The sequence below is a fragment of the Pseudorca crassidens genome, chromosome 15 (assembly GCF_039906515.1).
Source record: "Pseudorca crassidens isolate mPseCra1 chromosome 15, mPseCra1.hap1, whole genome shotgun sequence".
Classification (NCBI taxonomy): domain Eukaryota; kingdom Metazoa; phylum Chordata; class Mammalia; order Artiodactyla; family Delphinidae; genus Pseudorca; species Pseudorca crassidens.
This window is the reverse complement of record NC_090310.1, coordinates 67,055,555-67,081,050: the sequence shown is the minus strand read 5'-3', so window position 1 is coordinate 67,081,050 and position 25,496 is coordinate 67,055,555. Positions and strand designations below refer to the sequence as shown.

General features: G+C 37.0%; 1 protein-coding gene across 3 annotated transcripts in view; it reads left to right on the top strand.

The window, feature by feature from the left end:
• The window catches only part of RBL1 (RB transcriptional corepressor like 1), a 76,011-nt gene that overhangs the window by 30,458 nt on the left and 20,057 nt on the right, over positions 1-25,496 (top strand). For 2 of the 3 annotated variants that reach the window (XM_067708071.1, XM_067708073.1), the window contains exons 12-17: positions 649-786; positions 2,601-2,780; positions 5,404-5,536; positions 9,533-9,799; positions 11,366-11,577; positions 24,008-24,184. In XM_067708071.1, the coding sequence (XP_067564172.1) occupies positions 649-786; positions 2,601-2,780; positions 5,404-5,536; positions 9,533-9,799; positions 11,366-11,577; positions 24,008-24,184 (1,107 nt within the window). The remainder of the gene's footprint in view (positions 1-648; positions 787-2,600; positions 2,781-5,403; positions 5,537-9,532; positions 9,800-11,365; positions 11,578-24,007; positions 24,185-25,496) is intronic. The other variant, XM_067708072.1, reaches the window with a different exon arrangement.

The window sequence follows — 25,496 nt, the reverse complement described above, 5'->3', positions numbered from 1 at the left end:
ATGTTAAATTTTAAACTCAGTGGTGAAATAGGACTTTATCTTTTGTTTGTTTGTTTGTTTTTTTGGCCACGCCATGTGGCATCGGGAGCTTAGTTCCCTGACCAGGGATCGAATCCATGCCCCCTGCAGTGGAAGCATGGAGTCTTAACCACTGGACTGCCAGGGAAGTCCCAAGACTTTATCTTAGTAAAATATTTCTTTCTCTGAACTTTTAAAAATCTTAGCTGTGATATACTACACCTTTGATTTTAGTGTTTTGATTAATAAACACTGCCCTCATGTTGACAAAACAGTTGACATAAAACTGTCATTTAAATAAAGGAGCCCAATTCTTATGCTTTTCTCTTGGCAGGAATATTAATTATTTTATTATTTACTCCAGTTTCAAAGTAGATTGTTGTTTATGCCTCATTTGAATTTAACATCTGTCACTGAGCAAGACTGTATCTCATAAGAAAACTATCAGTTTAAGAACTCAGATTTTTATCTCTGGTAATCTAGTATAATATAATGTACACTTATATAAGTTATGGTTTATAACTTACATAAGATATAAGTTATTTTTTCTTGTTTCTATAGTCTTCTTTACATAATGGCAGAGGCTAAAATTGAGAAATTTATTAAACTGTGGTCTTTCTCTTCCCCAAGGTTCTTTTAGAGCAGGATATATTTCATCATTCCTTGATGGCCTGTTGTTTGGAAATTGTGCTCTTTGCCTATAGCTCACCTCGTACTTTTCCCTGGATTATTCAAGTTCTTAATCTGCGACCATTTTATTTTTATAAGGTGAGATGAGAGCAAAGTTCTGTTATGGTGTGCTTCAGGTAAACATTCTGTTTGTCTTAATGCTGAAGAAGTGAGCTGTAGTGATGTCTGGAAAATATTTCCAGAGGTATTGTGAAAGCATTCCTTTTAGGGTGGAATCAAGGACAAAAGGGAGAGGAAGAGAGGGGATCAGTAAATTAAGCCAATCTCATAGCTTCAGTTTTTCCATCACTGACTTGCAAATGTGGCCAGGAACTAGGTCGTTAAGTTTGAATTTCCATATTATGAATGAAAATCATAATCCTGTTAAATAGATGTGTGATGAAGAACAAAAACTCTTTCTCTCAGGAGAAAGAAAAGGTCTAAAATTAATTGTGGTCATGGTCTAGCTAGTGAGGCTGTAATAACAGATGGTGCTCCTTCCCCAAATTTGAGCTAATTCACTGTGGATGAATCTTAACTTACTTACCCTTTTTTACCTGCTAGAACCTTTTTCTTACAGAACACAGAGGTCACAGCTGCAGTAACTAATGTTACCTGATGTCTGAATTTAAGACTGATGCTATTATTATACTGGTTGGCATAATTTAGTTAATATTTTGTCATCTGTGTTACTTGAAAATTATTGATTATAGAAAAGTTAGTTTGATGAGTTAAATTTTTATACCTAAAGTTACAGAAATGCAGATCACTGAAAACCCTATCCATTTTAATTGTTGATTGAGTGGAATTTAAATTCTTTTTAGTTTTGTAAGGAAAATTGCTTCTCTATATTTACTTTAATGTTTATGTATGTGTTTCAGATTTTCCATTAGGAAATATATGTAATTTTATCTGAGGAAAAAGTTTAGTTTTTGCCCTCACCTAATAACAATTCATTGTTTTTTGTAACATCCTTTTTTCATTCAAGAAGTTAAATGCTGTTGTTGTTGTTGTTGTTGTTTTTTAATAAATTTATTTATTTATTTGTTTTTGCCTGCGTTGGGTCACGGGCTTTCTCTAGTTGCTGCCAGCAGGGGCTACTCTTTGTTGTGGTGCGCGGGCTTCTCATTGTGGTGGCTTTTCTTGTTGCTGTGCATGGGCTCTAGGCACGCAGGCTTAAGTACTTGTGGCTGGCAGGCTCTAGAGCGCAGGCTCAGTAGTTGTGGCACACGGGCTTAGTTGCTCCACAGCATGTGGGATCTTCCCGGACCAGGGCTCGAACCTGTGTCCTCTGCATTGGCAGGCGGATTCTCAGCCACTGCGCCACCAGGGAAACCCAATGCCGTTGTTTTTTAACCACATAAATAATATATACTCCTTGAAGAAAAACAGAAAATACACACAAATGTAGATATTAAAGTCATATATTATAATCCTAATTACAAATAATAATCACTAATAATATTTTTATATATATGCTTACAGACTTTGCTCTAGATATTTACTCTTATTAAAATGGAACTATAGTGTATATAAGCAAAGTTCCTTTTAAATATGTTATTCATTCTTTCTTTTGAGCTGTTGGGAGGGATAGTCTGAGAAGGGGCAGTGAATTCAAAATAGCATTGGACTGGGAACCCAAGACCTGACTTCTACCACTGTTGGGCTGTTGACCACTTTCACCTATCATTGCCTCTGTTTTCCATGTGTAAAATAAAACATGAAAACCAGAAATGTACGTGCAAGTATTTTGAAAATCTTAAAAACTTCTTTATAAATTAAAAATATATTAATAAGCCATAGAATTATGGTTCAAAGATATTCTTGGTTCTGTGTCATTAATAACAGCAGAGCTAGCCATACATGTCAGCCTAGTCTAGAACTGACTACTTGAGACCACATTACTTTCTCAGTTTTCTCTTCTCCAGGTTATTGAGGTGGTGATCCGCTCAGAGGAAGGACTCTCCAGGGACATGGTGAAACACCTGAACAGCATTGAAGAACAGATTTTGGAGAGTTTAGCATGGAGTCATGACTCTGCTCTGTGGGAGGCTCTCCAGGCTTCTGCAAACAGAGTTCCTACCTGTGAAGAAGTGAGTTAGGGCAAGGCTAATAATCCCATCATTTTATGAAAGCAGCTTTATTGAGACGTGATTCCCATACCATACAATTCACCCATAAGTATACAATTCAGTGGTTTTTAGTATATTCATAGGTATGTGCAGTCATCACCACAGTCACTTTTGGAACACACCACCTCAACAAGAAACTTTACGTATCACTTCCCTAACCTCTGTCTTCTTGACCTAGCCCCTAAGCAACCAAGTAATCTACTTTCCATCTCTATTGATTTCCCTGTTCTGGACATTTCATGTAAATGGAATCATACAATATGTGGTCCTTTTAAACTGACTTCTTTTTTTTTTTTAAAAACATCTTTATTGGAGTATAATTGCTTTACAATGGTGTGTTAGTTTCTGCTTTAAAACAAAGTGAATCAGCTATACATATATCCCCACATCTCCTCCCTCTTGCATCTTCCTCCCACCCTCCTTATCCCACCCCTCTAGGTGGTCACAAAGCACTGAGCTGATCTCCGTGTGCTATGCGGCTGCTTCCCACTAGCTATCTAGTTTACATTTGGTAGTGTATATATGTCCATGCCACTCTCTCACTTTGTCCCAGCTTACCCTTCCCCCTCCCCATGTCCTCAAGTCCATTCTCTACATCTGTGTCTTTATTCCTGTCCTGCCCCAAGGTTCTTCAGAACCTTTTTTTTTTTTTTTTTTAGATTCCATATATATGTGTTAGCATATTGTATTTTGTTTTTCTCTTTCTGACTTAGTTCACTCTGTATGACAGACTCTAGGTCCATCCACCTCACTACAAATAACTCAATTTCGTTTCTTTTTATGGCTGAGTATAACTGACTTCTTTTATTAGCATAATGATTTTAGGTTCATCCATGTTGTTGTATGTATCAGCACTTTGTTCCTTTTTACAGCTTACTAATATCCCATTGTATGGATATAGCAGTTTGTTTATTTATAAACTTGTGTTGTTTCCACCCTTTGACTATTATGAATAATGCTGCTATGAACATTCATGAACAAGTTTTTGTGTGGACATACGTTTTCATTTTTCTTTTTCTTTCTTTTTTTTTTTTGTGGTACGCAGCCTCTCACTGTTGTGGCCTCTCCTGTTGCGGAGCACAGGCTCCGGACGCCCAGGCTCAGTGGCCATGGCTCACGGGCCTAGCCGCTCCGCGGCATGTGGGATCTTCCCGGACCGGGGCACGAACCCGTGTCCCCTGCACCGGCAGGCGGACTCTCAACCACTGCGCCACCAGGGAAGCCCTTCATTTTTCTTGAGTATATGGCTAGCAGTGGAATTGCTGGGCCATATAGTAACTCTTTTTAAGCTTTTGAGGAACCGTCAGACTGTTTTCCAAAGTGGCTGCACCATTTAACGGTCCCACCATCAGTGTATAAAGTTTCTAATATCTCCACATCCTCTCCAGTGCCTATTATCTGTCTTCTTGATTCTAGCCATCCTAGTAGGCATGAAGTATTATCTCACTGTGGTTTTTTTTTTTGCATTTCCCTGATGGCTAATGATGTTCAACATCATTTCATGTGCTTATTGGCCATTTCTTTATCATCTTTGGAGAAATATCTATTCAGATCCTTTGCCCATTTTTTATTTGGGTTGTCTTTTTATTATTGAGTTATAGGTTCTTTATATATTTTAGATACACTCCTTTATCCGATATATGATTGGTAAAACTTTTCTCCCATTCTGTGGGTTGTCTTTTTACTTTCCTGATGATGACCTTTGAAACACAAAAGTTTTAAATTTTGATGAATCCAGTTTATTCTTCTGTTGCTTGTGCTTTCAGTATCAGATCTAAGAAACCATTAATCCCATCATTTTTAATTTTTTAAATATCCATATAAAGAATTAAACACTTTTAATTAGTAGTATTTACAATAAAAAGATTAAAAGCTTCTACCTAATGCACACAAATTGCACATTTAACAGTTTAGTATCATGAGAAATTGAGTTTTTTCCCTTCACCTCTGTGTTATTCTTTTTTAACTCCTGTCTATACATCCTACTTTGCTTTTCTGTGTCTCCTTATACTTCATTAATCTTCTTGAGTTTTTCTCTAATCTCAAACAACTGAAAGAACTATTTAGGAAGAACTGAAAAGATGATTTCTTAAAGCCTCTCTTCCATGCTTCTTTGGTCTTTTGCAGTAGACTATGATTAATTGGGCAATCTTCAGTATTCATCAATATTTCCATTATGGAATCCATTGGGAAGTGGAAAAAAAAGCTATGAACTTAAAAGAGAAGGATTTGGGTTGAAGCCCTTGCTGTAATATTTAGTAGTACTGTGTCCTTGGGCAGATTTCACATTTTTGAGCCTCAATTTTCTCATCCATAAGTGAAGAATAGCAGTGCCTACCTCATAGGTTTACTTCTAGTGGTCAGTAAACTTTACTAGATATATTATAAGATTAAGTGAGTTGAACTCTTTACATATCTTTAACAATGTTAACTATTGAGCACTTTATGCAAGCTGGTATATTTTGTGAAGGACAGGGAAATAAAACAGTAAAAAGTTAAGAAGACTTTCTTTCTCATTTTTTCTGTTATGTTTTGATCAGTGGGTTTATCTGTGTGTAAAGCAGAGGGTTTTTGTTTTCTACAGGTTATATTCCCAAATAATTTTGAAACAGGAAACGGGGGAAATGTACAGGGACATCTTCCCATGATGCCAATGTCTCCTCTAATGCATCCAAGGGTCAAAGAAGTTCGGACTGACAGTGGGAGTCTTCGAAAGGGTAGGTTCAACATTGGTAAAACAATGAAAAAATAACAAACATCTTTTTTTAGAGAAAATTTCAGGTCTTGCCTAACGTATTATTAAGAAATACAATTTTTTTATCAAGATTTGAAAGGGGATTAATGTTTATGCCAATACCCCGTGTGGCTCATTGTATACTTTTTTATATTAAAGTAATAAGATTTCCACTCTGATTTTGAATCTAATCTATTTTTTAAATTGCAGTGTCTATTATTGTGGAAATAGTATTTTGGCTTTTTCATAAATATACACAACTTTTCCTCAATGCTAATGGAAAACTATTTAAGCTAAATACCTACTTTTCCAAATGTGATAAAAGTTATATTCTTTATCTCTAAGTCTTTATAGAAAAATAAATGTTTAAAGCAGAACAAAGAACTCTTTGGGATATTAAATTCATCTAATAAATTACTTATCTATGCTCTCTCAAAATAGTTCATTTGAGCCTTACTAATAGGAAGATTTTAGTGCATTATTCTTTATTTTCTCTTGTGGTGTAGCAAACTGATGTGTGCATCTTCTGGATTATTTAACTCTTGGATTTTTAAAAATCACTTAAAATCTTCTGATGACAATATCCCTGAATAAACCTCAGATGTACAAGTATTCAGGTTATATAGTAAGGTAGCTCAAGACCCACTTTTGGACTATAATTGTGTGTGTCTTGCTTTACACGTAGTATAAGGTCATGAAAATGTGCACACTGTGCATGCAAAACAGTCTTCATTAAGCAAGGGGAATAATTAGGATTGTTTTATGACCTTTAAAAATCTTGTCAAAGCTAAAAACGCTCTTACTGTCAATTATTAATATTTAAACAAATATAAAAATAGTAAAAATATTTACTTAGTACACTACAATTGGAAACATTGAGAATGAAAGTGTTTTGTTTTTTAAAGTCATAAAGAATAGTTTAAATGGTGCTTGCCACTTTCTTCTCATATAACTTACAATACTGAGTGAGCTTCTTTCCTGTGCCTTGGTGAACTGTCGTGTTCCTTTCTAAGTTTGGACCAGCTCTTAACATTTTATCCTTTGTGCTTTCAGTGTTGTGAAATATTTCTGAAAGTTCCTTTAAAGTGAAGTTTTTTGCCATCATAACTTCCTGTTGGATGTCTTCATCCTATTTATCTTAACAACTTTTCGCATTTATATCAATAAGTCTCATCTTCACACAGTTCTTCTGGCTGTATATCTAATCTCTTGAATAGCAGCAGTGTCAACATTCCTAGGGTCAGCTATTTCTTCTATAACTTCATTAACAATTTTAATTTCACTTTCAGCATTATCACTTTTCAATTCTTTGTTGAACTTTCACTTTTTTGGGGGGGCCATTCCTTCTTTTATTTGTCTATTTTCATTCGTCTATTTTGTAAAATGCGGGTTTATCACTGGGAAATAAGGAGACAACATAACCATATGCTTTGCTGCCTGCATGAATTGAACCAGCAGATTTGCCCTGAACAATCACCAACAGACTTTGAAAGAAGTAACAGGATTGGTCACTGATCATGATGCACATCTATTTTTCACACAGTGATTTATGTAAATCCTCATGGGAAAAGTTTGTAGTTTATGCAGTTACTCACAGTTAATATACCATGGCAACTGAAATCTGAACCTTTTTGTTAAGGCTGTCGTTAATTTATGCTATGATAACTGAAACTCATGCATACTTTAACTGTACAAAGCATGGACTCTGTGCGTATGCATGTGTGTGTATCTGATTATAATGTGTATGTATGTATAATATATATTATATATATAATATATGTTATATATATGTGTGTGTGTGTGTGTGTTTGCAGCCTAGCTAGAGATATCAGAACTAAGATCATGAAGAAATGGTCACTAAAATGTAATTCTGTCCTGGTGGTGGAATTTTGAGTGTTACCTTTTTCATTACAGTTTTTTGGTATCGTTTGAGTTTTTTCAGTGAGCTTTTAAAAATTGAGATATAATTCACATCGCATAAAATTCACCCTTTTAAAATATACAATTCAGTATATTTACAAGACTATACAACTGTCACCATTATCTAATTCCAGAACATTTTTATCACCCCACCCCCCCCAAAAAAAAAACCTGTATCCAACAGTAATCACTCTCTATTTCCTCCTCTACCAAGACCCTGGAACTACTAATCTATTCTTTGTCTCTATGGATCTTCCTGTACTGGACATTTCATATAAATGGAATTATATAATATGTGACCTTTGTGATTGGCTTCTTTTACTTATCATGTTTTCAAGATATATATGTTGTCGCATGTGTCAACACTTCATTACGCTGAATAATTCTTCATTGTATGGATATACTGTATATTGTTCGTTCATTCGTTTGTTAATGGACATTTGGATTATTTCCACTTGTTGGCTTTTATGAATAACGCTGCTGTGAACATTCAGGTGATATATTATTTTTATAATTAGAAGAAAACGGTATTTTCTTATAGGGGTTCAGGCAAGAGAATCAAATAATGGAAAATCCTTAGAAAACAATAATATTGAGCCTTGACTCTGGGAGAAAAAAGACAATTTATTAACTTATATATTTGTTAAATTTTTATTGTCTACTGCAGCTTTTCCAGTACTGTGCTAGGCAGAGCATCATTTCAAGGGGCTTGCAGCTAACTTCATGGCTATAACATGAGTTTTCCCTTGAAATGTCAGCTCTGAACATTCCAAGTCAGATTCAAGGGCTGCATTGATTTTCTTAGATATAAGGTATCCAGGTAGACTTCTGTTAAGGGGTAATGGGAGCTACAATAGAACTTTCCACTTTTTTACTAAGACTGGGAGTCAGAGTTGCTTTTATAACCTCCAGAATTATGGAGAGATTTTTATTAAACCATGACTATTCCTCACTTACCTCAGTAATACAGAGAGCTGTCAAATTATTGCCAGAGGTAATTTTTATACCTTTTAAACATGTTTTGAAAATAGATGACATGACATGGCTGTCTAATTATCTAGTAATTGTAAAAATAATTAGTGAAATGTTTTTACTTTAAAAACATGTTATATACCTGTAAAGAAACAGTGGGTTGAGGGAAGTAGGGGGGAAATGGTGGGAAAAGATGTAGGATTGGCTAGGAGAGGCTTTGCACCTAGTGGAGATGGAAAGGAGAGCAGTTTCTGCAGAAGGATAGCACTGGAAAAGAGGTTTAATCCATACTTTACTTTCTTTTTGATCAACACACTAATGCCTCAGATTAAGGCAAGTTAAGCAGAGTCATAACACTTCTACTCATCTTTATCTTCTAGTGGACTTATAAAAGATGATTCTGCCTCTACTAAATCAGAAAGCCACAGCTACTGCCTTAAACTATTTGAAGTGTGGGCATGTGGTGAAGGCAAAATTGTGAACCAAATCACTGATTTTTCCTTCTAATCAGGAGTTATTTACTAGATAAGATTGGGAGACAGAAACTAGTTGGACTACTTTTGAAATTTAGCAGTCACCACATTCTACTTCTCACCTTCTACTTTACCCTTAATATTTTGCTTCTTTAATATAGGCAGAGGTTCAAGAAACCAGGAAGGTGAGCTCTCATTATTTTATTTTATTTTATTTTCCTTTTTTTTTTTTTTTTTTTTTGCGTTACGCGGGCCTCTCACTGCTGCGGCCTCTCCCGCTGCAGAGCGCAGGCTCCGGACGCACAGGCTCAGCGGCCATGGCTCACGGGCACAGCCGCTCTGCGGCATGTGGGATCCTCCCGGACTGGGGCATGAACCCGCGTCCCCTGCATCGGCAGGCGGACTCCCAACCACTGCGCCACCAGGGAAGCCCCATAATTTTATTTTAATATTTACTTCATTCTTCTCTCTCCCACTAGACTCGATTATTCCATGAGGACAGAGGCCATGTTATTAGCATAGTAACTCAATCTCTGTTTGTTGAATGAGTGAGTAAACCTGACTTATTATTTTGGAATACATGTCAAACTGTTATAAATTTTTCTCTTTATTAGATACGCAACCATTGTCTCCAATTTCTGTCCATGAACGCTACAGTTCTCCTACCGCTGGGAGTGCTAAGAGAAGACTTTTTGGGGAAGACCCCCCAAAGGAAATGCTTATGGACAGGATCATAACAGAAGGAACAAAATTGAAAATTGCTCCTTCTTCAAGCATTACTGCTGAAAATATATCAATTTCACCTGGGCAAAGTCTTCTAACAATGGCCACAGCCATAGTAACAGGGACAACAGGACATAAAGTTACAATCCCATTGCATGGTAACATTTTGATGCATTTATTTTATATTTTTTCTGAGTTGGGTGAAAATTTAAGAAATGTCTTATTGGACTGATCACATGGTCTTATTATTCCAGTATTTTTTCTTGAACCTATATACTTTTTTTTCTCTTTGGCTGCGTTTGGTCTTCGTTGCTGTGCATGGGCTTTCTCCAGTTATGGGGAGCAGGGGATACTCTTCATTGCAGTGCGCGGGCTTCTCATTGCGGTGGCTTCTCCTGTTGCGGAACACGGGCTCTAGGCGTGCGGGCTTCAGTAGTTGCAGCACACGGGCTTCAGTAGTTGCAGCACACAGGCTTCAGTAGTTGCGGCGCGAGGGCTCAGTAGTTGCGGCTCGAGCGCATGTGGGCTTCAGTAGTTGTGGCACATGGGCTTAGTATTTGTGGCTTGTGGGCTCTAGAGTGCAGGCTCAGTAGTTGTGGCGCACGGGCTTAGTTGCTCCATGGCATGTGGGATCTTCCCAGACCAGGGATCGAACCTGTGTCTCCTGCATTGGCAGGCAGATTCTTAACCACTTCGCCACCAGGGAAGTCCCTGAACCCATACTTTTTTTTCTCTAAGAGCAGTTTTAGGTTCATGGCAAAATTGAGCCTTCCTTGTCATCAACATCCTGCACCAGAGAGACACATGTGTTACAACTGATGAACTTTCATGGACACATCATTATCACCCCAAGTCCGTAGTTTGCATTGGGGTTCACTCTTTGGTGTTGTACATTCTATGAATTTTGACAAATGTCTAATGACACATATCTACCATTATACTGTTATACAGAATAGTTTCACTGCCCTAAAGATCCTCTGTGCTCCACCCTTTTGTTTTGTTTTGAACCTATAGAGGCATTCCTAGTATTATTGCACTTTGCTTTGTTGCACTTTACAGATACTATTTTTTTTTTTTTTTTACAAATTGAAGGTTTCTGGCAACCCTCTGCTGTCATATGATGATTAGCATTTTTTAGCAACAAAGTATTTTTTAATTGAGTTATCTACATTGTTTTTTAGTCATAATGCTATTGCACACTTAATAAACTGCAATATAGCATAAACATAATTTTTATGTGCACTAGGAATCCAAAAAATTCATGTGACTCACTTTATTATGATACTCAATTTATTGTAGTGGTCTGGAACCAAACTCGCAATATCTCTGAGGTATGCCTGCACTGTTTTTTGAATTTTCACATTTTATAAATTTACAACCCTCTTTGTTAGGACTTATTTTATTTTCTTATCTGAGTTTTACAAATAAGTGCATTGAGGAAGAATTTTGTTTATTGATTAAAAACATCTCCTTTAGAGCTCAAAAGAACAATTTTATTGTTTCAGAGCAGAAATAGAAAATAAGAGTATCATAACCTAGAATTACTATTTTTGTGGCTTTCTTCTAACATATTCCTATGCATAAATAGATAGATAGATAGGTAGGTAGATAGATAGTAAAGGAAGGAAGGGAGGGAGAGAGGGAGGAAGGAAGCAAGGAAGGAAGAATTGACAACTCTTCTGGGACACACTTCTAAAACTAAGAACTCTTGCTTGTACATTCAGGTATTGCAAATGATGCTGGAGAGATCACACTGATACCAATTTCCATGAATACAACTCAGGAGTCCAAAGTCGAGAGTCCTGTATCACTTACGGCTCAGTCATTAATTGGTGCTTCTCCAAAACAGACCCATTTGACTAAAGCACAAGAGGTACATTCAGTTGGAATAAGCAAACCAAAGAGAACTGGGTCCTTAGCACTGTTTTATAGAAAGGTACGTGTTTTTATAGCATCTAAAAAGGTCTCCTTTAATCAATGCAAGAAAGATTGAGTAACAGAGGGCAGCTTTAGCCTTCTTTTTTTGTGTGTGGTAAAATATACATGAAATTTACTATTTTAACCATTTTTAAGTGTACAGCTAAATGTCATTAGTACATTCGCATTGTTGTGCAGCTTCCACCATCATCCACCTCCAGACTTTTTCATCTTCCTAAACTGAAACTCTGTACCCATTAAATAGTAACTCCTCATTTCTTCCTCCCACCCCCAGCCCCTGGTAGCCATTATTCTACTTTCTGTCTCTATGAATTTGACTACTCTAGGTACCTCATATAAGTGGAATTATATAACGTTTGTCCTTTTTTGACAGGCTTATTTCACTTAGCATAATGTTTTCAAGGCTCTTCCATATTGTAGCATGGTCAGAATTTCCTTCCTTTTTAAAACTAATATTTCATGGTATGTATATACCATATTTTGTTTATCCATTCATCTATAGATGGACATTTGCGTTGTTTCTACCTTTTGGTTATTGTGAGTGAATAGTGTTGCTATGAACATTAGTGTACAGGTATCCAAGTCTGTTTTCAATTCTTTTGGGTACATACAGAAGTGGAATAGTAATTCTAAATTTAATTTTTGAGAAAATGCTATGCAGTTTCCCACAGTGGCTGCACCATTTATATTCCTGCTAGCAACATACAAGGTTTTCCACAATATTGTGAAATACAAGTGTTTTTCTCTTTCTGACTTACTTCACTCTTTATGACAGTCTCTAGATCCATCCACCTCACTACAAATAACTCAATTTTGTTTCTTTTTATGGCTACGTAACATTCCATTGTGTATATGTGCCACATCTTCTTTATCCGTTCATCTGTCGATGGACACTTAGGTTGCTTCCATGTCCTGGCTGTTGTTAGTAGAACTGCAATGAACATTGTGGTACATGACTCTTTGAATTATGGTTTTCTCAGGGTATATGCCCAATAGTGGGATCACAGGGTCATATGGTAGTTCTATTTTTACTTTTTTAAGGAACCTCCATACTGTTCTTCATAGTGGTTGTATCAATTTACATTCCCACCAGCAGTGCAAGAGGGTTCCCTTTTCTCCACACCCTCTCCAGCATTTATCGTGTGTAGATTTTTTGATGATGGCCGTTCTGACCGGTGTGAGATGATAACCTCATTGTAGTTTTGATTTGCATGTCTCTAATGATTAGTGATGTTGAGCATCCTTTCATGTGTTTGTTGACAATCTGTATATCTTCTTTGGAGAAATGTCTGTTTAGATCTTCTGCCCATTTTTGGATTGTGTTGTTTGGTTTTTTAATATCGAGCTGAATGAGCTGCTTGTATATTTTGGAGATTAATCCTTTGTCATTTGCTTCATTTGCAAATATTTTCTCCCATTCTGAGGGTTGTCTTTTCATCTTGTTTATGGTTTCCTTTGCTGTGCAAAAGCATTTAAGTTTCATTAGGTCCCATTTGTTTATTTTTGTTTTTATTTCTATTACTCTATGAGGTGGGTGAAACAGAATCTTGCTGTGTTGTATGTCATGGAGTGTTCTGCCTATGTTTTCCTCTAAGAGTTTTATAGTGTCTGGCCTTACATTTAGGTCTTTAATCCATTTTGAGTTTAGTTTTGTATACGGTGTTCTAATTTCATTCTTTTACATGTAGCTGTCCAGTTTTCCCAGCACCACTTATTGAAGAGGCTGTCTTTTCTCCATTGTATATTCGTGCCTCCTTTTTTAAAGATAAGGTGACCATAGGTGCATGGGTTTATCTCTGGGCTTTCTATCCTGTTCCATTGATCTATACTTCTGTTTTTGTGCCAGTACCATATTGTCTTGATTACTGTAGCTTCGTAGTATAGTCCAAAGTCAAGGAGCCTGATTCCTCCAGCTCTGTTTTTCTTTCTCAAGATTGCTTTGGCTGTTCGGGGTCTTTTGTGTTTCCATGCAAATTGTGAAATACTTGTTCTAGTTCTGTGAAAAATGCCATTGGTAGCTTGATAGGGATTGCATTGAATCTGTAGACTGCTTTGGGTAGTATAGTCATTTTCACAATGTTGATTCTTCCAGTCCAAGAACATGGTATGTCTCTCCATCTGTTTGTATCCTCTTTGATTTCTTTCATCAGTGTCTTATAGTTTTCTGCATACAGGTCTTTTGTCATCCTTAGGTAGGTTTATTCCTAGGTATTTTATTCTTTTGTTGAAGTGGTAAATGGGAGTGTTTCCTTAATTTCTCTTTCAGATTTTTCATCATTAGTTTATAGGAATGCAAGAGATTTCTGTGCATTAATTTTATATCCTGCTACTTTACCAAATGCATTGATTAGCTCTAGTAGTTTTTTGGTAGCATCTTTAGGATTCACTATGTATAGTATCATGTCATCTGCGAACAGTGACAGTTTTACTTCTTTTTTCACAAGTTGGATTCCTTTTATTTCTTTTTCTTCTCTGATTGCTGTGGCTAAAACTTCCAAAACTATGTTGAATAATAGTGGTTAGAGTGGGCAACCTTGTCTTGTTCCTGATCTTAGTGGAAGTGGTTTCAGTTTTTCACCATTGAGAACAATGTTGGCTGTGGGTTTGTCATATATGGCTTTATTATGGTGAGTTAAGTTCCCTCTATGCCTACTTTCTGGAGAGTTTTTATCATAAATAGCTGTTGAATTTTGTCAAAAGCTTTTTCTGCATCTATTGAGATGATCATATGGTTTTTATTCTTCAATTTGTTAATATGGTGTATCACATTGATTGATTCTGTATGTTGAAGAATCCTTGCATTCCTGGGATAAACCCCACTTGATCATGGTGTATGTTCCTTTTAATGTGCTGTTGGATTCTGTTTGCTAGTATTTTGTTGAGGATTTTTGCATCTTGTTCATCAGTGATATTGGCCTATAGTTTTCTTTTTTTGTGCCATCTTTGTCTGGTTTTGGTATCAGGGTGATGGTGGCCTCGTAGAATGAGTCTGGGAGTGTTCCTCCCTCTGCTATATTTTGGAAGAGTTTGAGAAGAATATGTGTTAGCTCTTCTCTAAATGTTTGCTAGAATTCTCCTGTGAGTCCATTTGGTCCTTGGCTTTTGTTTGTTGGAAGATTTTTAATCACAGTTTCAATTTCAGTGCTTGTGATTGGTCTATTCATGTTTTCTATTTCTTCCTGGTTCAGTCTTGGAAGGTTATACCTTTCTAAGAATTTGTCCATTTCTTCCAGATTGTCCATTTTTTTGACATATAGTTGCTTTTAGTAATCTCTCATGATCCTTTGTATTTCTGCAGTGTCAGTTATTATTTCTCCTTTTTCATTTCTAATTCTATTGATGTGAGTCTTCTCCCTTTTTTTCCTGATGAGTCTGGCTAGTGATTTATCATTTTTGTTTTTCTTCTCAAAGAACCATCTTTTAGTTTTATTGATCTTAGCTATTTTTTCCTTCATTTCTTTTTCATTATTTCTGATCTCATCTTTATTATTTCTTTCCTTCTGCTAACTTTGAGGTTTTTTTGTTCTTCTGTCTCTAATTGCTTTAGGTGTAAGGTTAGGTTGTTTATTTGAGATGTTTCTTGTTTCTTGAGGTAGGATTGTATTGCTATAAATGTCCCTCTTAAGAACTGTTTTTGCTGCATCCCATAGGTTTTGGGTTGTTGTGTTTTCATTGTCATTTGTTTCTAGGTATTTTTTGATTACCTCTTTGATTTCTTCAGTGATCTCTTGGTTATTTAGTAGTGTGTTGTTTAGCCTTCATGTGTATGTATTTTTCACACCTTTTTTCCTGTTATTGGTATCTAGTCTCATAGCATTGTGGTCGGAAAACATACTTGATATGATTTCAATTTTCTTAAATTTAGCAGGGCTTGAGTTGTGACCCAAGATATGATCTGTCCTGGAAAATGTTCTATGAGCACTTGAGAAGAAAGTGTATTCTGTTGTTTTGGGATGGGATGTCCTATAAATATCAATTAAGTCCATCTTGTTTAATGTATCATTTAAAGCTTGTGTTTCCTTATTTATTTTCATTTTGGGTGATCTCTCCATTGGCGAAAGTGGGGTGTTAAAGTCTCCTACTATTACTGTGTTGCTGTCGATTTCCCCTTTTATGGCTGTTAGCATTTGCCTTATGTACTGAGGTGCTCCTGTGTTGAGTGCATAAATATTTACAAATGTTATATCTTCTTGGATTGATCCCTTGATCATTATTTAGTGTCCTTCCTTGTCTCTTGTAACATTCTTTATTTTAAAGTCTACTTTATCTGATATGAGAATTGCTCCTCCAGCTTTCTTTTGATTTCCATTTGCATGGAATATCTTTTTCCATCCCCTCACTTTCAGTCTGTATGTGTCCCTAGGTCTGAAGTGGGTCTCTTGTAGACAGCATATATACGGGTTATGTTTTTGTATCCATTCAGCCAGTCTATGTCTTTTGGTTGGAGCATTTAATCCATTTACATTTAAGGTATATATCAATATATGTGTTCCGGTTACCATTTTCTTTATTGTTTTGCATTTGTTATTGTAGGTGTTTTCCTCTCTTGTGTTTCCTGCTTAGGGAAGTTCCTTTAGCATTTGTTGTAAAGCTGGTGTGGTGGTGCTGAATTCTCTTAGCTTTTGCTTGTCTGTAAAGGTTTCAGTTGCTCCATCAAATCTGAATGAGATCCTCGATGGGTAGAGTAATCTTGGTTGTAGGTTTTTCTCTTTCATCACTTTAAATATGTCCTACCACTCCCTTCTGGCTTGCAGAGTTTCTGCTGAGAAATCAGCTGTTAACATTACAGGGATTCCCTTGTATGTTATTTGTTGCTTTTCCCTTGCTGCTTTTAATATTTTTTCTTTGTATTTAATTTTTGATCATTTGATTAATATGTGTCTTGGCATGCTTCTCCTTGGATTTATCCTGAATGGGACTCTCTGTGCTTCCTGGACTTGACTATTTGCTTACCCATATTAGGGAAGTTTTCAACTATAATCTCTTCAAATATTTTCTCAGTCCCTTTTTTTTCTCTTCTTCTTCTGGGACCCCTATAATTTGAATGTTGGTGCGTTTAGTGTTGTCCCAGAGGTTTCTGAGATTCTCCTTGATTTTTTTCATTCTTTTTTCTTTATTCTGCTCTGTGGTAGTTATTTCCACTGTTTTATCTTCCAGGTCACTTATCTGTTCTTTTGCCTCAGTTATTCTGCTATTGATTCCTTCTAGAGAATTTTTTATTTCATTTATTGTGTTGTTCATCATTGTTTGTTTGCTCTTTAGTTCTTTTAGGTCCTTGTTAAACGTTTCTTGTATTTTCTCCATTGTATTTCCAAGATTTGGGATAATCTGTACTATCATTACTCAGAATTCTTTTTGAGGTAGACTGCCTGTTTCCTCTTCATTTGTTTGGTCTGGTGGGTTTTTACCTTGCTCCTTCATCTGCTATGTATTTCTCTGGCTTCTCATTTTGCTTAACTTACTGTGTTTGGGGTCTCCTTTTCGCAGGCTGCAGGTTCATAGTTCTCGTTTTTGGTGTCTGCCCCCAGTGCGTAAAGTTGGTTCAGTGGGTTGTGTAGGCTTTCTAGTGGAGGGGACTGGTGCCTGTGTTCTGGTGGATGAGGCTGGATCTTGTCTTTCTGGTGAGCTGGACTGCATGCAATGGTGTGTTTTGGGGTGTCTGTGACCTTATTATGATTTTAGGCAGCCTCTCTGCTAATGGGTGGGGTTGTGTTCCTGTCTTGCTAGTTGTTTGGCATAGGGTGTCCATCACTGTAGCTTGCTGGTCATTGAGTGGAGCTGGGTCTTCACGTTGAGATGGAGATCTCTAAGAGAGCTTTCGCCATTTGATATTATGTGGGGCTGGGAGGTTTCTGGTGGACCACTGTCCTGAACTCAGCTCTCCCACCTCAGAGGCTCAGACCGGACACCCGGCCGGAGCACCAAGGCCCTGTCAGCCACATGGCTCAGAAGAAAAGGGAGAAAAAAAGAAAGAAAGAGAAATAAAATGAAGTTATAAAAATTAAAAATTAAAAATATATTATTAAAAATAAAAAATTAGAAAGTAAAAAAAAAAAGAAGTGAGAAACCAAACCAAAAAACAAATCCACCAATGGTAATAAGTGCTAAAAATTATACTAAAAAAAAAAAAAAAAAAGACAGAACCCTAGGACAAATGGCAAAAGCAAAGCTATACAGACAAAATCACACAAAGAAGCATACACATACACACTGGCAAAAGGGGAAAAAGGAAAAATGTATGTATATTAAAAAAAGGAAGAGAGCAACAACCAAATCAATAAACCTATCTACCAGTGATAATAAGCTCTAAATTCTAAACTAAGATAAACATAAAGCCAGAAACAAATTTGATGCTGAAAGCAAACCCCAACTCTATAGTTGCTCCCAAAGTCCACTGCCTCAATTTTGGGATGATTCGTTGTCTATTCAGGTATTCCACAGATGCAGGGTACATCAGTTTGATTGTGGAGATTTAATCCGCTGCTCCTGAGGCTGCTGGGAGAGATTTCCCTTTCTCTTCCTTGTTCGCACAGCTCCTGGAGTTCAGCTTTGGATTTGGCCCCACTTCTGCGTTTAGGTCGCCTGAGGGCGTCTGTTTCCCTCCCAGACAGGACGGGGTTAAAAAGTAGCAGCTGATTAGGGGGCTCTGGCTCCCTCAGGCCAGGGGAAGGGAGGAGTACAGAATGCGGGGCAAGCCTGCGGCCGCAGAGGCCAACATAATGTTGCAACAGCCTGGGCATGACGTGTGTTCTCCCGGGGAAGTTGTCCCTGGATCTCGGGACCCTGGTAGTGGCGGGCTGCACAGGCTCCCGGGAGGCGAGGTGTGAGTAGTGACCTGTGCTTGCACACAGGCTTCTTGGTGGCTGCAGCAGCAGCCTTAGCATTTCATGCCCGTCTCTGGGGTCCACGCTGATAGCCACGGCTCGCACTCGTCTCTGGAGCTCGTTTAGGTGGTGCTCTGAATCCCCTCTCCTCGCGCACCCTGAAACAATGGTCTGTTGCCTCTTAGGCAGTTCCAGACTTTTTCCCGGACTCCCTCCCAGGTAGCTGTGGCTGACTAGCTGCCTTCAGTCTGTGTTCACGCAGCTAGCTCCAGTCCTCTCCCTGGGATCTGACCTCCGAAGCCCGAGCCTCAGCTCCCAGCCCCCACCCGCCCCGGCGGGTGAGCAGACAAGCCTCTCAGGCCTGGTGAGTGCTGGTCGGCACCGATCCTCTATGTGGGAATCTCTCCGCTTTGCTCTCTGCACCCCTGTTGTTGCGCTGTCCTCTGTGGCTCCAAAGCTTCCCACCCGCCATCTCCACCAGTGAAGGGGCTTCCTAGCGTGTGGAAACTTTTCCTCCTTCACAGCTCCCTCCCGGAGGTGCAGGTCCCATCCCTATTCTTTTGTCTCTGTTTTTTCTTTTTTCTTTTGCCCTACCCAGGTACGTGGGGAGTTTCTTGCCTTTTGGGAAGTCTGAAGTCTTCTGCCAGTGTTCAGTAGGTGTTCCATAGGAGCTGTTCCTCATGTAGATGTATTTTTGATGTATTTGTGGGGAGGAAGGTGATCTCCACGTCTTACTCCTCCACCATTTTGAAGCTATCTCCTTACTGCAGTTTTGATTTGCGTTTCCCTGATGATTAGTGATATTGAGCATCTTTTCATGGGCTTATTGGCAATCCTTTTACCTTCCTCAGCGAAATGTCTATTCAAGTCCTTTGCCCATTTTTTGAGTTTTTTATTGGTGAGTTGTAAAAGTCCTTTATATTGTCGGGATGTTAATTCCTTATCAGATACATGATTTGCAAATATCTTCTCCCATTCCATGGGTTGCCTTTTCACTATGTTATATATTAGTGTCTTTTGACGCACAGAAGTTTTTAATTTGATGAAGTCTAATTTATCTATGTTTTGTTTTGTTGTCTTGTTCTTTTTGGTGTCATATCCGAGAAATCATTGCACATGCCAGTGTCATGAAGCTTTTCCCCTATGTTTTCTTGTAGGATTTTTATAGTTTTAGAAATTACATTTAGGTCTTTGATCCATTTTGAGTTAATTTTTATATATGGTATAGGGTAAGGACCCAGTTTCATTCTTTTGCATGTGGATATCCAGTTTTCTCAGTAAGTCTTGTTGACAAGACTGCCTTTCTCCATTGAATGGTCTTGACACCCTTGTCAAGTTACTCATCACTGTATATGTGAGGGTTTATTTCTGGGCTCTGTATTCTATTCATTGGTCTCTTCTTGCCAGTACCACAGTTTTAATTAGTGTAACTTTGTAGTAAGGTTTGAAGTCAGAAAATGTGAGACCTCCAACTTTGTTCTTCTTTTTCAAGATTATTTTGACTATTCAGAGTCCCTTGACATTCCATATGAGTTTTAGGATGGATTTTTTTCTATTTCTGCAAAAAAAAAATCTTTAGGGTTTTAATATGGATTATACTGAATCTGTAGATTGCTTTCAGTAGTGTTGACATCTTAACAATATTAAGTCTTCCAGTCCATGAACATAGTATGTCTTTCCATTTATTCATGTTTTCTTTAATTTCTTTGAGCAATGCTTTGCAGTTTTCAGTGTACAAATTTTTGCCTCCTTGGTTAAGTTTATTCCCGAGTATTTTATTCTTTTTCATGCTATTGTAAATGGAATCATTTTCTTAATTTCATTTTTGGATTGTGCATTGTTTATGGTTTAGGAATAAAAGTGATTTTTGTGTGTTGATTTTGTATCCTGCAACTTTGCTGTATTCATTTATTAGTTCTAACATTTTTTATGGACTCCAGGGTGCTTGGGTTTCCTACACATAAAGTCATGTCATCTGCAAACAGAGATGGTTTTACTTCTTTTCTAATTTGAATGCCTTTTATTTCTTTTTCTTGCCTAATTGCTCTGGCTAGAACTTCTAGTATGGTGTTGAATAGAAGTACTGAAATTGGGCATCTTTGTCTTGTTCCTGATCTTAGAGGAAAAGCTTTCATTGTTTTACTTTGAGTATGATCTTAGCTATGGATTTTTCATATATGGTATTTATTATGTTGAAGTAGTTTCCGTCTATTCCTAGTTTGTAACAAAAGGGTATTGAATTTTGTCAATTGCTTTTTTTCTGCATCAAATTTTGAGATGATTATATCATTTTTCTCTTCATTCTGCTAATGTAGTGTATTACACTGATAGATTTTCATATGTTAAACTATCCTTTCATTCCATGAATAACTCCTACTTGGTCATGGTGTATAACCCTTTTAGTGTATGATGTTCCATTCAGTTGCTAGGGTTTTGTGGAGGATTTTCACATCAATATCATAGATATTGGTCTGTAGTTTTCTTAGAGTGTCTTTGTTTAGCTTTAGTATCAGGTGATGTACCTTTAGCCTTTTTTAAAAACATATTTGACATTCTAAAAGAACATTATGATCTTGATGAGCTAATGTTTGGACTCAGACTCATAGAGTTTTAATTCCATTTCCTGCCGGCTTGTTTTACATAACTTTGATTAAGCAATTGGCCATCCTGTGGAATTTACAGGAACTCCATTGTGTTATATTGCTTTAGATTGGAGTTTATTGTGGGACAGGTACATTGGATCTTATGGATAAGTTTACATTACTGAGGATTCATTATTAAGATTGGTGAGATACTGCTGGGAGTCTACATAATTTTTATCATAAATCTAGTTTTGTACCTTTTACGAATTGACCAGTTCTCATTATAATGCCTAGATTATTTTAGTATTAATGCAAAGATTTAACATAGAAATAATTTCAGCTTATCCTGCCTAGCTTTTATAAGCACCATAAAGCTTCTGATAACATAGACATGTTAGTCAGATATTTGTGACCAAACATGCCGCTTCTCTAAAATAAATTCCAGAATTGGAAGATACCTCTCCAGTCTACCCTGTAACTAGTGGCTATTTAGCCCATTCTGAAAAATTGTAAATGAAAAAAAAGGCACTGTTTTTTGTTTCTTTTTAGCATTATGATTAGGGTTTAAGGCTTAAAATTTTTAAGAAATTCTTGTTTGTTTTTTCAAATTATCTCTTCATGCAAATTTAAGTTTATTTCCTCTATCTAGTCTTTCTTAGAATAATTCTTGAGACACTTGCCCTTTTTTCCACCTCCCACTGCTTTCTCTACTCTGTCCCACCGTCTCCACTCCTGCCTACATCTTGTGCCTAAGGCCTGTTTTAAAAACAGAGCTCCAACTGTAGTATTTTCCCCATTCATTCCCTATTTTTAATTTTCAAAATGACAAATTGCTGCCTTTGATAATGAATCTAAGATTGACAAAAATAAGGCTTTATTTATGAATTTTTAGTTCTGAATTTATTTCAGAATCTAGCTTGTCCTTTTCCTTTTAATTATAGCCTACTTAGAAGCTAGAAAAATTTTACCCTAAAAGGAAATTGAAACGTCCATATCTATAATGAGTTCAAAATAACCATTTCTTGAGTAAATTGCAGATGTTATCCATGCTGAACTCAGTGTGATGCTGATATCCTATGCCTGAGTAGAATTTACTGTGAATTTTTTGTTAGAAGCCTTCCAGAGTATGTGTACCTTTAAGGCATTGGATTAGCTTTGTAAAAGATACTTAACAAGTATTACTTTTAAAAAAAATTTATTTATTTTATTTATTTATTTTTGGCTGCATTGGGCCCTCATTGTTGCACACGGGCTTTTCTCCAGTTGCAGCGAGTGGGGGCCACTCCTCGCCACAATGCGTGGGCCTCTCATTGCAGTGGCCTGTCCTGCTGTAGAACATGAGCTCAACAGTTGTGGCTCGTGGGCTCCAGAGTGCAGGCTCAGCAGTTGGGCACATAGGCTTTGCTGCTCCGCAGCACGCGGGATCCTACCGGACCAGGGCCCAAACCCGTGTCCCCTGCATTGGCAGGCAGACTCCCAACCACTGCGCCACCAGGGAAGCCCCACAAATATTACTTAATGACATTCTTAATCCTTCTACCTAGGACTGTATCTGTTATCTTCTATCACAAATGTAAAGTTCCAGCATCTTTCCCACTGCTCTGACCCCAGTGGTTCCCGTTTATCTCTTAGCCAGCAAGACCAGAAACAAAGGGTTGGATGCAGAAAATGAGTTTGTTATAAAATGAATCACTGGTGGCTTTGGAGTCAACCCTTATCTCTCTTTCTATCAGATTAGTGTATTGGATGGCTAAAGTTCATTTTTCAGCTTTAATTTGTGGATTTTTTTTCCCTCTCAAAAGATACTTTGCTATAAAGAATGCCTTACTCTTTTTCATTTTTTTTACCCTGAACATTTAGATTTAAAGACTTAGTTCAAACAGAATAGTCTAGTTTAGGAATATCACAGTAGGATTACCAGTTCTTAAGATAATAAAACATAATGCTTTTTGGATGATCAGAAATCATTTTAGAATCTTTTAGGACCTTTGGGGCATTTGCATTAGTATCAGTTCATATAAAGACTCTATATATGAAAGGTTGAAGGTATTGAACTGAATTTACTCTGACATACTTAAAAACAACAACTTGACTGAGAAGGACAATACTATATGATATTTATTTGTGGAATCTAAAAACAAAAACAAGCTCATAAATACAGAGAACAGGTTAGTGGTTGCCGGGGGCGAGGGGGTGGGTGAAATGGATGAAGGGAGTCAAAAGGTACAGACTTCAAGTTATAAAATGAATAAATCATGGGGATATAATGTATAGCGTGGTGACTATAGTTAGTAATGCTTATTCCATATTACAGTTGCTAAGAGACTAGATCTTAAAAGTTCTCATCACAAGAAAAAAAAATTGTGTTAACTGTGTGGATATTAACTAGACGTATTGTGGTGATCTTTTCACAACATATACAAATGTTGAATCATGTTGTACACCTGAAACTAATGTTGTATGTCAGTTATACCTCAATAAACAACAACAAAATCTGGTATCTCGTTTGCTTAACATTCCTTTCATGTGCTCATAAAAACAATGTAGACTATTGGGGAAATTTTTAAATGATTTTGCTTTCTGACTTATTTTGGAGTCAAACATTTGAGTGTATTATGTGACATTTTAGGCTTTCTAGTCATTTTACCTGAACCAAAAAAAGAGAGAGACTTCTGAATACTTGAAAAATTATGTATTCATAATGATCATGATGCTGGTAAATCAAACCATTTAATTTTAGTATTTCTCACTTTACATAGTTGACAGCATAGAATAATAGCATATAACATCTTTACCAAAAAAATGTTTAAGGTAGTTTTCCAAAGAAAATTTTGTTTTAATATATTTTCTTTTGCCATAGCAGTGAACTAGTACTATAAAATAAAAATTTTATGTAATTTAATGCATCAGCAGCCTTAGGTGTTTATTAATGTTGGCCTAAAAGCCCATGTTCATGGTAAGACATAAATTTGAGAAATTATTTACTTGATTTTTTGCATCAATGTGCTATCTTTCATCTTAGGTCTATCATTTGGCAAGTGTACGCTTACGTGATTTATGTTTAAAACTGGATGTTTCAAATGAGTTAAGAAGGAAGATATGGACATGTTTTGAATTCACTTTAGTTCACTGCCCTGATCTGATGAAAGACAGACATTTGGATCAGCTCCTCCTTTGTGCCTTCTACATCATGGCAAAGGTAACGTATAAGTTGGGGGAAGCTCTTTGCCGTAGTTACCTGTATTTGAGGCCTGAGGTGAAAATCTGTTGCACTTGATTGTTAGTTTGCCTTAAGTGCTACAAGCCAACAGTGGTAAATTCCAGCTACTGTATCTATTTCTATGGACTCTTCATTACTTTCTTTTTTTTATTTTATAAATTTATTTATTTTATTTATTTCTTATTTTTGGCTGTGTTGGGTCTTCATTGCTGTGTGCGGGCTTTCTCTAGTTGCAGAGAGCGGGGGCTACTCTTCCTTGTGGTGCGTGGGCTTCTCATTGCAGTGGCTTCTCTTGTTGCAGAGCACAGGCTCTAGGCCTGCAGGCTTCAGTAGTTGCAGCACGCGGGCTCAGTAGTTGTGGCTCACGGGCTTAATTGCTCCATGGTATGTGGGATCTTCCCGGACCAGGGATCAAACCCGTGTTCCCTGCATTGGGAGAGGCAGATTCTTAACCACTGTGCCACCAGGGAAGTCTTTCATTTACTTTCATAGTAATCAGCCTTCTTGCTTCATAGGAATACACTGGTTGTAAAAAAAAATTGGAAAAGATCTTAGAGACCATTTTTGGTAAAATGGTTCTCCACACTATTAATGGAGAACCATTTCCACCATCACCCCGTGACACCTCTAATCTTGTACTTTAAAGTAAAATGATCGTTACATTTTAGGCGAGTAACTGAGGCCCAGAGGTGAAAGTAACTTGGCCAAAGTTACACAATAAGTGACAACCTATGTTCTCCTGATTCAGAATCTGGTATAAAATAGCTTCTATACTTTATTGCTTTCCAGTGATTTATTCTGTTGCCTCAGAAGAGCATTTTACTTTCTAGTTGCTACATTATGTTTTAAGTCATAAAATGGCATATCTTACTTGTCTTTAAAAATTCTAATAGGTCTGAAACAATCATCTGTACCTTTGGTCTTGATCATATTGGCCACACTACCAGTCCTAGCAGATGTAGATGTTACAACCTAATTTTTCAGCTTTTTGAGGCAGAGGACATGTTCTCAAACTCCTTTGTGACTTCCTTCTCACATTACATCTTTAAAATCTCTATACAAAATAGGTATTAATAAATGTTATTAACTAATCTTTTTTTAAGCTGTTACTATTTTTATTATTTCTCTTAAGGATACCAGAACCCTAAAAAGCAGCATTGGGTTTATAACTTACAGAGAGTTACAAATATTTCCTTCTGTGGTTACAGTTTTTATACATTTATTCCACAACAACTAGATAACATACAGCACGAAAAAGACCACATAGTTACTCCCCTTTTATAGTCACATT